At 34.6% G+C, this 13,548-nt stretch overlaps 1 protein-coding gene across 4 annotated transcripts in view; it reads left to right on the top strand.

The window, feature by feature from the left end:
* Positions 1-13,548, top strand: part of DMD (dystrophin) — a 1,921,557-nt gene that overhangs the window by 1,822,482 nt on the left and 85,527 nt on the right. For all 4 annotated transcript variants that reach the window (XM_044670154.1, XM_044670158.1, XM_044670156.1 and 1 more), the window contains one exon: positions 1,303-1,460. In XM_044670154.1, the coding sequence (XP_044526089.1) occupies positions 1,303-1,460 (158 nt within the window). The remainder of the gene's footprint in view (positions 1-1,302; positions 1,461-13,548) is intronic.

The raw sequence follows: 13,548 nt of genomic DNA, 5'->3' as shown, positions 1-13,548 counted from the left end.
ACCTAATCTCTCCCATATTGTTTTCCAAATTTCCCAGCAGTTTTTGTCAAATAGTGGATTCATGTCCCAAAAGTTGGGCTCTTTGGGTTTATCATACACTGTCTTGCTGATGTCATTAATCCCAAGTCTATTCCATTGATCCTCCTCTCTATCTCTTAGCCAGTACCATATTGTTTTGATGACTGCTGCTTTATAGTATTTTCTTAGATATTTTTGATAAATTCCTTCCAGATTACTCTCCTCTATTCAGATAGCATTTTCTCCATTAGACTAGGAATTTCTTTTGGATCCCACCATCCATGTCTGTCCACCTACAGGATTAGGACTAGAATTATATAATTAATGATTTTTCACTAAGCTATATGAAAACATTCATTCCATTTGGGTGAATGTGGTTTGTTAATTGAGTGAAATAAGTAGACAATACAACTGGTCATGGCCTATATTTTTTTATTACTATGTTGGAAATACCCTTAGAGAATATCTTAATATAACCAGTTCCTTAAAATGGAATTGCATTGATAGTAGTAAGATTTTGATTTAATCCTTTGAAGCTTTTTTGGGGGGTTACTTTTGTTATTTTAAAGAATAACAAATCTATTTCATTTCTGAAAATAACAGAAACATGATACCATGTTTCTGCTCTATTTAATGAGCAAAATTTGGCTAATCCTTTTGATTCAACAAATGTTCCAAATTTTTACATTTATTAAGATATATTTCAGATTCCAAACATGGAAGGTATTTTTTTGAGCTATTTCTTTTTAGGAATTTTGCTAAAAAAAATCCCCAACTAACGTGAAAACTTTTTATCTCTGTTCATAAAAGATTGTGTTCTGAGCTCAGAATTCTCACTAATTATCAACCTTGTGATATAAAGTTCTCAAGATTATACTTTACTTTAACATTGTATAGCTTAATTTACAAAATTTTGATTAATCCAGTTCATAAATAGACTAATGGCCAAACTAGTATATGGTAGAGATGCTTGTCTACCACGTGATTATTTGTCACTAGTAATTTTCTTTAAGAAATGTTTTCTGAGGGGGCAGCTGGGTAGCTCAGTGTATTGAGAACCGGGCCTAGAGACGGGAGGTCCTAGGTTCAAATCTGGCCTCAGACACTTCTCAGCTGAGTGACCCTGGGCAAGTCACTTGACCCCCATTGCCTACCCTTACCACTCTTCTGCCTTGGAGTCACAGTATTGACTCCAAGGCAGAAGGTAAGGGTTTAAAAAAAATGTTTTCTGAACAATTCTGCATGCAACTATTTTACTATTTGCATTTCCTCTTCTCCTTGTAGATCTTTTTAAGCAGGTGGCAAGTTCTATGGGATTTTGTGACCAGCGCAGGTTGGGCCTCCTTCTGCATGATTCAATCCAGATCCCAAGGCAGCTGGGTGAAGTTGCCTCCTTTGGAGGCAGCAACATTGAGCCAAGTGTCAGGAGCTGCTTCCAATTCGTAAGTTGATTACATTATTTTTATCAACATGTTGTCCTGGGATTCATTTTTTTGGTTTGAGTATAAGAAGGAAGCTTCTAACATAATCTCAAGTGATCAATAATTCCATTAACAAGAAGAAACCACAGAATATAATAATAATAATTTGACATGTAGACCACCGTCAATGTTTTACATACTGTGTTAAGCTCTTTACAATTATTATCTCATTTGATCCTTACAACCATCCTGGCAAATTGGTGCATTTTATATTATCTTCATTTTACAGATGAAGAAACTGAGGCAAATAGAGGCTGAGGGATTTTCCCAAATTCTCACAGCTTAAATAAGTACCTGAAGCTTCATTTGGATTCAGGTCTTCCCGACTCTAAGCCCAATACTCTATCAAAAAGAATAATAATTATGCTTTACAGAATAGCCACTCAAAACAACAAGCATTTATTATATAAACAATTTAACATTTATTAAACATAAATTAAACATTTATTACATAAAAAGCTAAGTCCTAAGTGATAGAAGGGAAAAGCAAAAACCAATAATGCCTGACCCTGAAGGAGCTCACATTCTAATGTGGGAGATAAAAATATCAATACCTAGATATATGCAAAATCCCTACAAAGAATATGCAAGGGAGAGTAGATAGATGAATGGACCCCCTGAAGCAGTGTGGAATCTGCTACACAAACCAAGAGACAGAAGAGAGGGGTCAGAGCATCCCAGGCATGGAGGAGGCACACACTCACCTGAGCTGGGACTGGGAGCATCATTTTTGAGAAAGCACAGGTTGGCCGAGGAACTTGGATTGTATAGTTGGAGGGGAGAAGAACATCTGAAGCCTGGCAGGGTAAGAAAGAGCCAGGTTGTCGAAGAGCTCTAAAAGCCAGACAGATGAGTTTAAATTTGATCTCTGGAATGAGAGGGAGCTGGTAGAGCTCGTGGAGTAGGTTATGGAGGCGTGCCATCAAAAAATTACCTTGGCAGCCAAAAGTGGAAGATGGAATTGATGAGTGGGGAGAGACTTGAGGATAGGAATTAGTAAACACTTTTTATTGAAATTTCATCCCAAGTTTTTGAATGACCTCTATCAATAAAGTATTTAGGCATGCAGATTCTTAGTTAATGAGGATATATTGCTGAGGAACTAAAATATAAAGGTCCTTCTAAAAGGTTTTTATGCTTCATTTGAATTTGGCTGCAGGAGACAGAATGCAAAGTTAAGTATGGCATTTTTTTTCTTCTGTATTTGATCATTTTTATCCCCAAATAAAGACAGTTATTAAAGTTTGACTCTTGGGAGCCTTTTACTGAAATCTAAATGCAAATAAACCATAAAAAAATACATAGGCTATTCAGATAGTATTGATAGATAGTAAAAATAAACCTTATAGTGGAATATTAGTTTTATTATAAAGCATACAATTAAAATGAGTGGATCTGTTAGGTAGCTTATCTCAATTTATTATTTCTAGCTTCTTAGTTGTTTACTCAGAGGCAGCTTAGATAGCACAATATATTGAGCTCTGGACTTGGAGGCAGTAAGACTTGAGTTCAAGTGTGGATTTAGACACATTTAGCACTGGGACCCTGGGCAAATGACTTAAGCTCAATCTGCCTCAATTTCCTCAACTGTAAAATGGTGATAAATAGCATCCACTTCACAGGGTAGTTGTGAGGATTACATGAGATAATTATTTGTAAAGTTGTTTAGCAGAATGCTCAACACATAGTAGGCACTTAATAAATGCTTGTTTTCTTCCTACTCATCAGTGTTTTTAATTATTTAAATTTTATTTGTTTCAATTAATAAATATTTACTATTTGTTTTCTTCTACATCCGTCTATCTCTCCCTATAAAAAACTTTTTTAACTCTCAATAAAATTTTGTTTTTTCTCCAAATTTTATGAGAAAACAAGTTTTAAAATTCATTTTTTAAAATTTTTGAGTTCCAAATTTTCTGACTTCCTCTTTTCCTCATTCCCTGAGATGGTAAGCAATTTGATATAGGTTATACATGTTTAATCACATATAACTTTTTCATATTGGTCATGTTGTAGAAAAAGGCATGTTAAAAATATGAAGAAAATCAAGTGGAAAAACTATTCTTTTATCTACACTCAGACTCCATTAAGTTATTTCTGTGGTGATGGATAATGTTTTTCATTATGAGTTCTTTAGAATTGTCTTAGATCATTGTATTGCTGAAAATAGTTGTCATTCGCAATTGAAAATCATAAAATAATGCTGTTAGATTATTTTCCTGGTTCTGTTCACTTCACTTTGCGTGAGCTCATGGAAATCACTTCACATTAGACTTTCCAAGTTTATCTGAAATCTTCTCCTTTGTTGTTTCTTAGGTCACAACAGTATTTCTTTCCATTCATATTCCAGAACTTATATACTGTACCAGTAGCTAAATATTTATTTCCCAATTGATTGTCATCCCTTTAGTGTTTAATTTTTTGCTGCCACAAAAAAGAGCTGTTGTCAATATTTTTGCACACATAGAACTTTTATTTTCTTTGATGTCATTTGCCTATAAACCTGCTAATGGTATCACTAGGTTAAAGAGTTTGCACAGTTAGGAACTTTGAGGGCATAGCTGCAAATTTGCTTTCCAAAATGCCTTGACCAGTTCACAGCTTCCCCAACAGTGCATTAATGTATCTATTTTCTGATAAGCCCTTGAGCATTTGTCATTTTCCCATCTTGTTTGCCAATCTGATGGGTGTAAGGCATAATCTCAGAGTTCCTTTCATTTACATTTACTTAATTAGTTATTTGGACATTTTTTTCATAATAATTGTGAATAGTATGGATTTGTTCCCATGAGGCTGTAGCCATTTATCAGTTGGAGATGTAAGAATTAAAATGGGTTTTGGTCAAATTAAAAGTTATAAAAAGTTGTGGTTTCCATTTATAATAATTAAATATTAAGTCAAAAGGCTCTTAGTAGCTTTAGTAGCTTTATTACAGCAAGGTAGAGATAGTAAAGAGGGAAATGTAGGAAGGATATAGAAAATATTGTCTAGCTAAATACCCTAAATCTGGATCCAAGTGCCTCCAGACTGCAAATACAAATCTGAATGCGAATCTCACCAGCCCGTGAGAGTGTCCCCTAGACAAGTCTTTTACCCACCAAAAGAGAGTCTGATGCCACTGAAGAGTCTCACTGAAGAGAATGTCCCACCGAAGACAGGAGAAGAACCAAAAAGCCCAGGGTCTCCTCAAACCAAGTGAGTCACCAAAGCGAAACTCCTTGAGCCACCAACGCAGAATCCCTCTTTCAGCAAGAGCTATCAATGCAGAAATCCAGTGCAGAATGAATTCCCACACAGAATCTTCTTTCAGCCCCAGTTGCCAACAAAGTATCTCCAACGCCAAATGAATTCTGACTCTTTGGTCTCACCTTTTATAAGCTGTTTTCCAACATCACTTCTTGTTTCTGGTTTCTACTTCCTTTCACTGTGGGCTGGTCTATCTCTGAACATCTCAGGAACCAATCATAGTTTCTTAATTTGCCTGTAGTGCCTGTGGGATCCACTTCCTGTCTCTTGAGGGTGAGAACTTCTTTTCTCTGAGGGTGTGAGTGAGCTTTCTTGTAAAAGGATCTTCAAATGTCTGACTAAGTATGAAAGGGGGGCACTCCAAGTTCTTGATAGATTAAGTTAAAATAAACAAAGGGAGTTTTAAATTCCCTTTCACAGAGAAATGGCTCTTTTTTGTTTTTAAAATAAATTTGAATAAGTTTCTTATACGTTTACAAGGACTTCTTGACTAACAAAGTTTTTCTTTCCGTTATTAATTCCAAATTAATTATATCAAGGCCGACCTTTTGTCAGGTGTATTTTAGTTATTATTGTTGTTCAGTAATATCTAACTCTTCATGACCCTATTTGAGATTTTCTTGAAAAAGATACTAGGGTAGTTTGTTATTTCCTTCTCCAACTTATTTTATAGATAAAGAAACAGAGGCAAACTGGGTGCAGTGATTTACTCAAAGTCACATAGCTACTAAGTGTTTGAGCAGATTTGAACTTGGGAAGATGAGTCTTCCTGACTCCACAACTAGCACTCTATCCATTGTACCACCTAGCCACCCAAGTTATTATTAGGTCACCCAAGTTTTAAAATACTAAGGAGTTATTTTTCCAGATAAGTTGTCCCAAATTAAAGGAACTTCTGTTGCTTATCCAAGATAGTTTGAATTTCTAGCAGGGGAGTAGCAGTGTTTTAGTATTCATCATTCCTTGCTTGATTAGACAAGAAGTAGAATTATGGTGATGTAAGTAAGCTTGTTGATTTTTTTTTAAGTCAAAGATATAAACAAGGGAAAAAAAAAACATAGCTTTTTCCAAAACTGTTAGTAGTTTCAGGATAGAAAGAAAACCAAAAATAATTATACATGAAAATGTGAACTGATCCACATTTAAAAAAATAATTCAATTATAACATGTTAGTTCCAATACTGCCCAGCTTTTCTGTGTTACCTTATGAACTTTCATCTGCTTTCTTCTGTTTATTTTTAATAATTTGTTAACAATCTTTTTCTCCTTCATTTTCCTTTTGCTTTTACTCTCACTACCTCTTTTCTACCATCCCCAAACTCAACTATTTCTTCTTAAGGGAAAACTAAAATCCCTCTTGTAATAAATGAATATGATCATGAAAAAACCCAAAAAACCACATATTTGCTCTCTTTGAAAATATATATATCTATCTGTAGTCTATCATCCCTGTGCCAAGATATGGGAAGCATAGCTTATCATCAGGCTTCTTAAATCATAATTGACCATTGCATTGATAATCATTTTAAAGTTTAACTTTAAATTATTTTGTTTTTCTTTACAATCTTGGATTTACTGTTTACATTGTTCTCCTAATTCTCTGTATCTCTTTTTTACATCTGGAGATGGCATTTTCTGTCTTCAATTTTAGCAAATAAGCAATATGATTCTTAGAAGATATACCTGAACTTTTCAGTAAACATCATTTATATAAGATCTCATCCGTAGAACAACCTTTGGTGGTAACAACTTTCTCTTTTATCTTTTTAATAATTTATTTTACAGCCTCTTAGGCTCCATCCCTTTCATGTGCTATTAGTACAGTCTATAGTTTACAAATGGATAGTGTTACCCAAGTTATTAAGTCCATTTTCAGAAGTTTGTTTATTTGCTTAATATTAGGAACAGGGAATTCTCCCTCCCTGTTGTTATGTTTGCCAAAGCAGTTAAATAAGAATTTCTAGAGGTTCTTAGCTACATGAGGAAATGGCCCTTGAAACTCTAGGAAAGGGAGAATTGTAAGGAAAATGTTTTGGTTTAGGGGTTGGCCATCAGGGACGGAATCAGGAAAATGGCCTTGTTTAGGGTTTGGCCATTAGAGATGGAATCAGGTTTTTATTTGTGGTTAACAATATTCAGAATTTGTGATATTAATGTTAGTAAGCATATGAGTCTTATTTCTGTAATAAAATATCTTTTATTATCTAGCTTTGGGCCTCAGAATTTATAAGTATAGGCTATAATTTCCACTTTGTTCTATATAATATCTGCCACATTATGGACTTTCAGACATTCAACACATTTCTAGTGTCCCAAACAATCTTTACTATCTGTATAATGCTCTATTCAGTGAGAAAATCATATTTTAATGAATTAATTAAATTATCAACATTAAAAATCAATATATTGCCAAAATAGACTTAAATTACCCACAAGGTTAAAAAAATATTGCCAATAAGTATATAAGCATCAACTTATGGTTGGAAAGTACTTGTGAATTCAACAAGTCTACCCTTTAGCCAAATCATGGATCTTGCCTATGCCATAACAAAAGGTATTTGTCCAGTTGTTGCCTCCCAGTAATGTGGAACAAACATTGTCCCACAAGGTAACACAATCTGGTAACTAATGCATACAGATCTTAAGCAAATGGCGCGCTTTGTTGGTGGGTGATGGTAAAGAGGTGCTCAAATCTTTCATAGTAGATAATCACTTTAGTGCTCTGGAGTTCCAGAAAGATGGAGGCCTAATTGAAAAGAAAAAAAGGATGTGGTTGGAGACAATATTCTTGAGAAACTGGCTTAGAAAAGATAGACCCAGAACAAATGATTTCTAGGTAAAATTGGGAGTTTCTGGGCTGAGTGAGGAGAGAAGCAACTCTCATGGGTTGGACCTGTGGAAATAAATACAGCTATTTGTAAGTCAGGCATTCTAAATGTAGGAAGGGCACTGTTTTTCCAAGCTTTCTCCCAGTACTCTTCCAACTTGCTGGCCTCATCCCCTCTCCTTGTTCTGAAACACCACTGGCAGAGTGGTCTTCTCTACTGATTGCCTTTACCAGAACTAAGATTCTTTTCTTTCTGCTTCAAAGTCCTTCATCACCAAACACTACTTGTGTTTTCCAACTCCTCTGTCTCTGTGTCCTTTCTGTCTCTTTCCTGTTTCTTTTAGAGTACTGGACTTGAAGACAGAAAGACCAAAGTTCAAATGCTACCTCAAACATTTACTAGCCCTGTGCCAGTGGGCAAATCAGTTAGCCTCCTTTGATCTCATCTTCCTTATCTCTAAAATGAAGGTGATGATAATAGCCCCTACCCTATACAGTTGTGAAGATTGGATGTGATAACCTGTGCTTTATAAATCTTTAAAAGCTATATAAATGTTAGCTGTTATTATTTCTCCTTTGCTCATTTATCATATTAATGTTTCTGAGGTTGTGTTTTTTTTTTTTTTGAGGCATGTTTGGCATCTGAAATAACTTATTCTCTGCTAGCCAGATGTTCTCTCTCCCTTAAGTACTTTTAGTAGACTATAATATCTCATGCTTCCCCAGAGACCTTCCCCAACGAACTAAAATAAAGATCAGGATCTCTTCTATTTCCACTGTACTCTGCATAATTCTCCCAGGTCTCTTGCTTTGTCTCACAATGTATTTTCCACTGTACCAATCAATAATGTCAGTGCTTTTAATTTGGGTAATAAACGTATCTGGCATGAGCATTGTTGACCATGACTTTGTTTCCATACATCAGTATCTATTTTAAGTGGAAAATCTATTTAGGGCAAAATTCTTTGCTTTGTTAGATTTCTTTAGCATTCAACAGTGCCGAATTCTACTGAGCTTTCATTAAGTTTTTTTAACCATCTGAATGGAGCAGAGGAATGAATTTAGATATTTACTTTGGATTCTCAGGGATGCCAAACTTCCTTAGCTTGGGAATAGAATGGAAACTTTATCAATTTCCCAACATCATGGTTGGTTAAGAAAGTCTATGAGTAACTTAAATTTATGTAGTACTTTCAGGTATACAGATATTATTTGAGTTTACCATAATTAAGTTTTTAAACCCTTACCTGACTTCTTAGAATCAATATTATGTATTGATTCTAAAGAAGAATAGCAGTCAGGGTTAGGCAGTAAGAATTAAGTGACTTGCCCGGAGTTACACAGCTGGATAGTGTCTGAGATCAGATTTGAACCCCAAACCTCCCATCTCCAGGCTTGGATTTAAATCCACTGAGCCACTCAGCTGCCCCCTAGCATAATTGATTTTTTAAAAAATTAAACCTGCTGCACAAATAATGGGAATGCTTATAAGCAGTGGGATCCAGCCTAAAGAGTCTAGTAAAGTTAATATTATTGGACATTATTTAAATAGATACTTAGATTAGAGTGGTCATAGAAATATATATAATTCCTTATTTAATACTAAAGTTACATTTCACTTGATCATACCATGTGCTATCAATATATTCAGTTTCTATGTGTTTTTCTTTTGCATAATGCTTTGCAATTTTTCTGTTCTAGAATCTGAAAAGCATAACAACTTCTATAAAACTTAAATACATGAAAAGATGTATCATTTCATCAGTATGGGTTCTCCCATAGCTGAGGAGGTTAAAACCTTTCTATGCCTGTTCATTGAGACAAAGATGGGAACTGATTAGAATGCTGGGCTTGGAGTGAGGAATACCTAGGTATAAATCTGATCTATGACACTTTATCCCTGTGACAGTTGTCCAGTCCATTTCTTCCTCTGTAAAATGGTGATTAATCCACTCATTCAGCATTTATTAAATGCTAGTCTCTTTACTATGTGGTAAGTTTACAAAGATAAAAAAATTTTAAATCTCTGCCCTCACAGAGCCTATACATAAGTTTATATCTCACGCTTATTTTGAGGTTCAGTAGAGTGTCTATACATGTGTTTTATATATAGATGTGTGTATACATGCATAAACCACAAAACATCAAAAATTAATAAATTAAATACAGTTATTATAATAAAATATTTAGTAAATTAATATAATAACATACAATTAATAAAACCTAGATGATTTTAGGAAGTTTTATATATGTATATCATTTATATTTTACATGTGAATTGTATGACTATGTACATTTATTTCTATGTATATACATACATATCACTTTCTATACATCAACTACGTTTAATTTTTTAGTTAGGTTATGATTTGATATTTTGTTTTCTCACAATGAAGCATTAGGGACTTATTGATATTATTATCATACTTTAGGTTAGGATCCACTGTGCTGCTCTGAAGAATCAACCTTCACACTATAAGGACTTAGGAATTTACCTGAGCAGATCCCCCCATGACAGACATAGTCTTTACCCAAAGCCTTCCTGGCTTAATAGAACCTGCCAGAACTTATGATCGGCCAGCAAAGCCTTCCAGAACTCGTAGTCATTTCTGTGCCCCAATGAGACATTAGGGTTGAACTATAATAGATAAAACTTTTATGAGCTGAACATAAATTATTACAAACATAGTTTTTTTTTTAATTTAAAAATACAGTTGTAGAAAAGGCTTCCTATTTTATTGGAGAGAGGGAGTATTGATTATTTTTAAGCTTCTCTTAATCCTTTCAAGCCTTGGCAGTGAAAAACTTTTTTATTAAGGGCTTTTTTTCCCTTTAAATTGAGAATTGCACCTTTAGCTGCTTTCTTTTAGATGTAATTCATTTTCCTCAAAAAGTTTTCCTTCATCTTGGATGATAGCCTATCCACATCATGGTCCCCTCTAGTTAGTGCCTCAAGTGCCTACGGGCATATTTGTATCAGAGACACCTCAACTCCTCTATCTGTAGACCCCAAAACTCTCAGATTTGACCTGTCTAGGTTGACAGTTGGGAAAACAGTAGGGTACCTTTCACAAAAGACAACTTTGCTTACTTATTCCAAACTCTTTTTTTTCCTACTTACCTTTTTCTTATCTATTATCTAATTTAACATTTAAAATTGCAAAGGCTTTAAATAAGAAAAAAGATTAGATATATCCACCAAACAACTGTAGAAAATAATACCTAACTAAAATATTGGAAGAAAAATAAGAAAGACCAAGAGACAAAGTTGAAGAAAGGATAGGGCGGTAAACCATTGGCTTTAGATATCTGTTCCCAGGTATACAAAGCATGACTGAAAAACTGGATAAACTAGAAATGTAAGGAAGCAAAATCGACCTCATAGATAACTCTTTGAATGGATGGGATAGGACTCATCCCTGACATATCATTCAGGAAGAATATATCCCATTCAAAAAGAGCAGTCAGGGTGTTGAAGGTAGAGGTAATATTGTATATTAAGAAATATACTCAGGGGGCAGCTAGGTAGTACAGTGGAGAGTGCCAGACCTACAATCGGTAGAGCCTGGGTTCAAATCCTCAGATACTGGGTAAATCATTTAACCCCAGTGGCCTGGATCCTGATATTCTTTTGTCTTAGAATTGATATTAAGAAATAAAGAGTTTTCAATAAAAAAGAAAAGAAATATACTCATGAGAAAATTGAGGAATCGGGGCTAAGGGACTAAGTTAGAGAACATTTGTGGAATAATTCTTATATTCAGATTAGAAGTACTGTTGCCAGGAGGTTATATTACTGACTGCCTGGACCAAAGGAAAGAGTTCAAGGAATAGAACAAAAAGAGATCACAGCAGCATGAGATAATTGGGAGTAGGCGTTGGTATATTTATGTATTAATTCAATGATAATTTCAGTTTTCTAAAGACTAGATTAGTAATAAGGATAGCTGCTTATTCTAGAAGTATTCTAATGAATAAGTGAAAACTATTTGCTGAAATAGAAACAATGTGAACCTTGTTAGAATTTGATTGAGTAGAAGACACTGGGTATAGTCCAACATGCACCCTACATTAGTGATAGAGTGCAGAAGGTTCAGAGAAAAGATAAAGTGAATTCCTTGGGCCAAAATTCTGCAGGGGAAAAAAAGCTCCAAAAGAATGAGAAGCTCTCAAGAGTAAAATCTGACAATTTTAATAGAAATAATTATGAAGAGAAAGAAAAGGGAGAGGTTTCCAAAGAGAACCAAGGAACAGGGAACTCATTGAGCAACTTATATTTAAGACATAGTTGGAAGATGGAAGAGAAAAATAATGCAGGATGAATGCCAGAGTAGCAAAATCCTGTAAGGTTAGTAGTAGCAACATAAAAGCTCAGGAGGTGCTATACCTGATAGAAAGAACAAAGGGTTTCTTTTTATATGTGAACAGAAAAAGAAAAGAAGCAAAAGATGCAAGGGACTACTACTCCAGATGGAATGATGAGAAGAGATGATCAGGCAGAATTACTTAACTGTTCATTTTCCTGTTTTCTCTCCCAGGGAGAATGATTTTCTGACTAGAAAGTATATATTAACCATTGGAGCTAAAATCCAAGTAAGGGGATTATCATAAAGAATATCTACCTGCCTTTAATAAGTTCACATCACCAGATTCAGATGAATTACACTGTAGGGGACTTGAAAGAATGGGCAGATCCTTGCTTTAGGTCATTTATCTTGATTGGACTTCCTGGCAAAATTCTAAAACATATTATTAAAGATTTGTGAATACCTAGGAAAGTAGAGTTGATCAGTGAGAGCCAGCAATGGTTTCATCAAGGACAATTCATATCAGAATACCTTTGTTTCTTTTCTTTTTTTTTTTTTTTTTGATAGCTTGATGTATCTAGGGAATGCTAAAGACATAGTTCATCTAGATTTCAGCAAATCATTTGATTCGGTATACTTTATTCTATCACTTTTTATTTTAGTTTTATGTCTTATTCTATGTGTTTTGTGCTGTTTTTGTGGCCAAGATGAAGAGATGTGAATGAGATGATGATTAAGTTAATTGAATCCAGAACTGGTTAAATAATTGCTTCTAAAGAATGAGTGATTTTAACTTGGAGGAAGATCTGTAGTGGAGTACTCAAGATCTTTCTTTGGTTCTGTCTTCATTATTTTTATCAATGATTAGATGAGCCATCTATCTTATAGATTTAGCAAATTGCCAGAGGATATAAAGTTGAAAGGGAAATCAAACATGTTGAATAATAGGTTCAAAAAGATCTTGGCAGGCAAAACCAGTGATCCAGGGCAAATGGAGAAAAACAAAATTTAATACAGTATCATAAATTCAGTACTGGAAGTGATTTTGGGGAATTTCTACTCCAATCACTTCATTTTACAGATGAGATATTAAAGCAAATGTCATTATAAAAATTATTCAAGGTAATTCTATATTTGTATATGTGTGTGTATGCATGATAATGCTTGATTACAGAAATCTCTCAGCTGTATACCAACTGCATTAGCTATATCACACTGAAACTTTCAGGTCTTGGGTTTAATCAAGGAATTTAACAATTTGGGAATAATAAATAATTTAATGGTTTAAAACTACTATTTACTTCGTTCAACTATCTAGAAATCCCTCTCTCTGTCTCTTTCTCTCCTTCTCTCTCTCTCCCTCTCTCCCTCTGTCTCTAACTCTTTCTCTCCTTCTGTCTCTTTCTCACTCTCTCTGTCTGTCTCTGTCTCTTGTCTCTTCTCTTTCCCCTGCTTCAATTGGCAAGGTATAGATGCTTGCCTGTGTTTAGACATATGTGTCCCTGTGTGTGTGCAGTCTAGCAGTTTATTTCTTGCTTATCCAGTTACCTTAACACTTGAAATCTGGGATGTCAGAGATGCTTAGAGCAGCCCGGAAAAGCTTAGACACCGCACCAGACCTGGAGTCTTCAGTTGGGGTAACCTGAAAATAAAAGCTCAATTGTGGTTT

Source organism: Gracilinanus agilis, chromosome 3, assembly GCF_016433145.1.
Source record: "Gracilinanus agilis isolate LMUSP501 chromosome 3, AgileGrace, whole genome shotgun sequence".
NCBI lineage: Eukaryota > Metazoa > Chordata > Mammalia > Didelphimorphia > Didelphidae > Gracilinanus > Gracilinanus agilis.
This window is presented reverse-complemented; position numbering and strand designations above follow the sequence as displayed.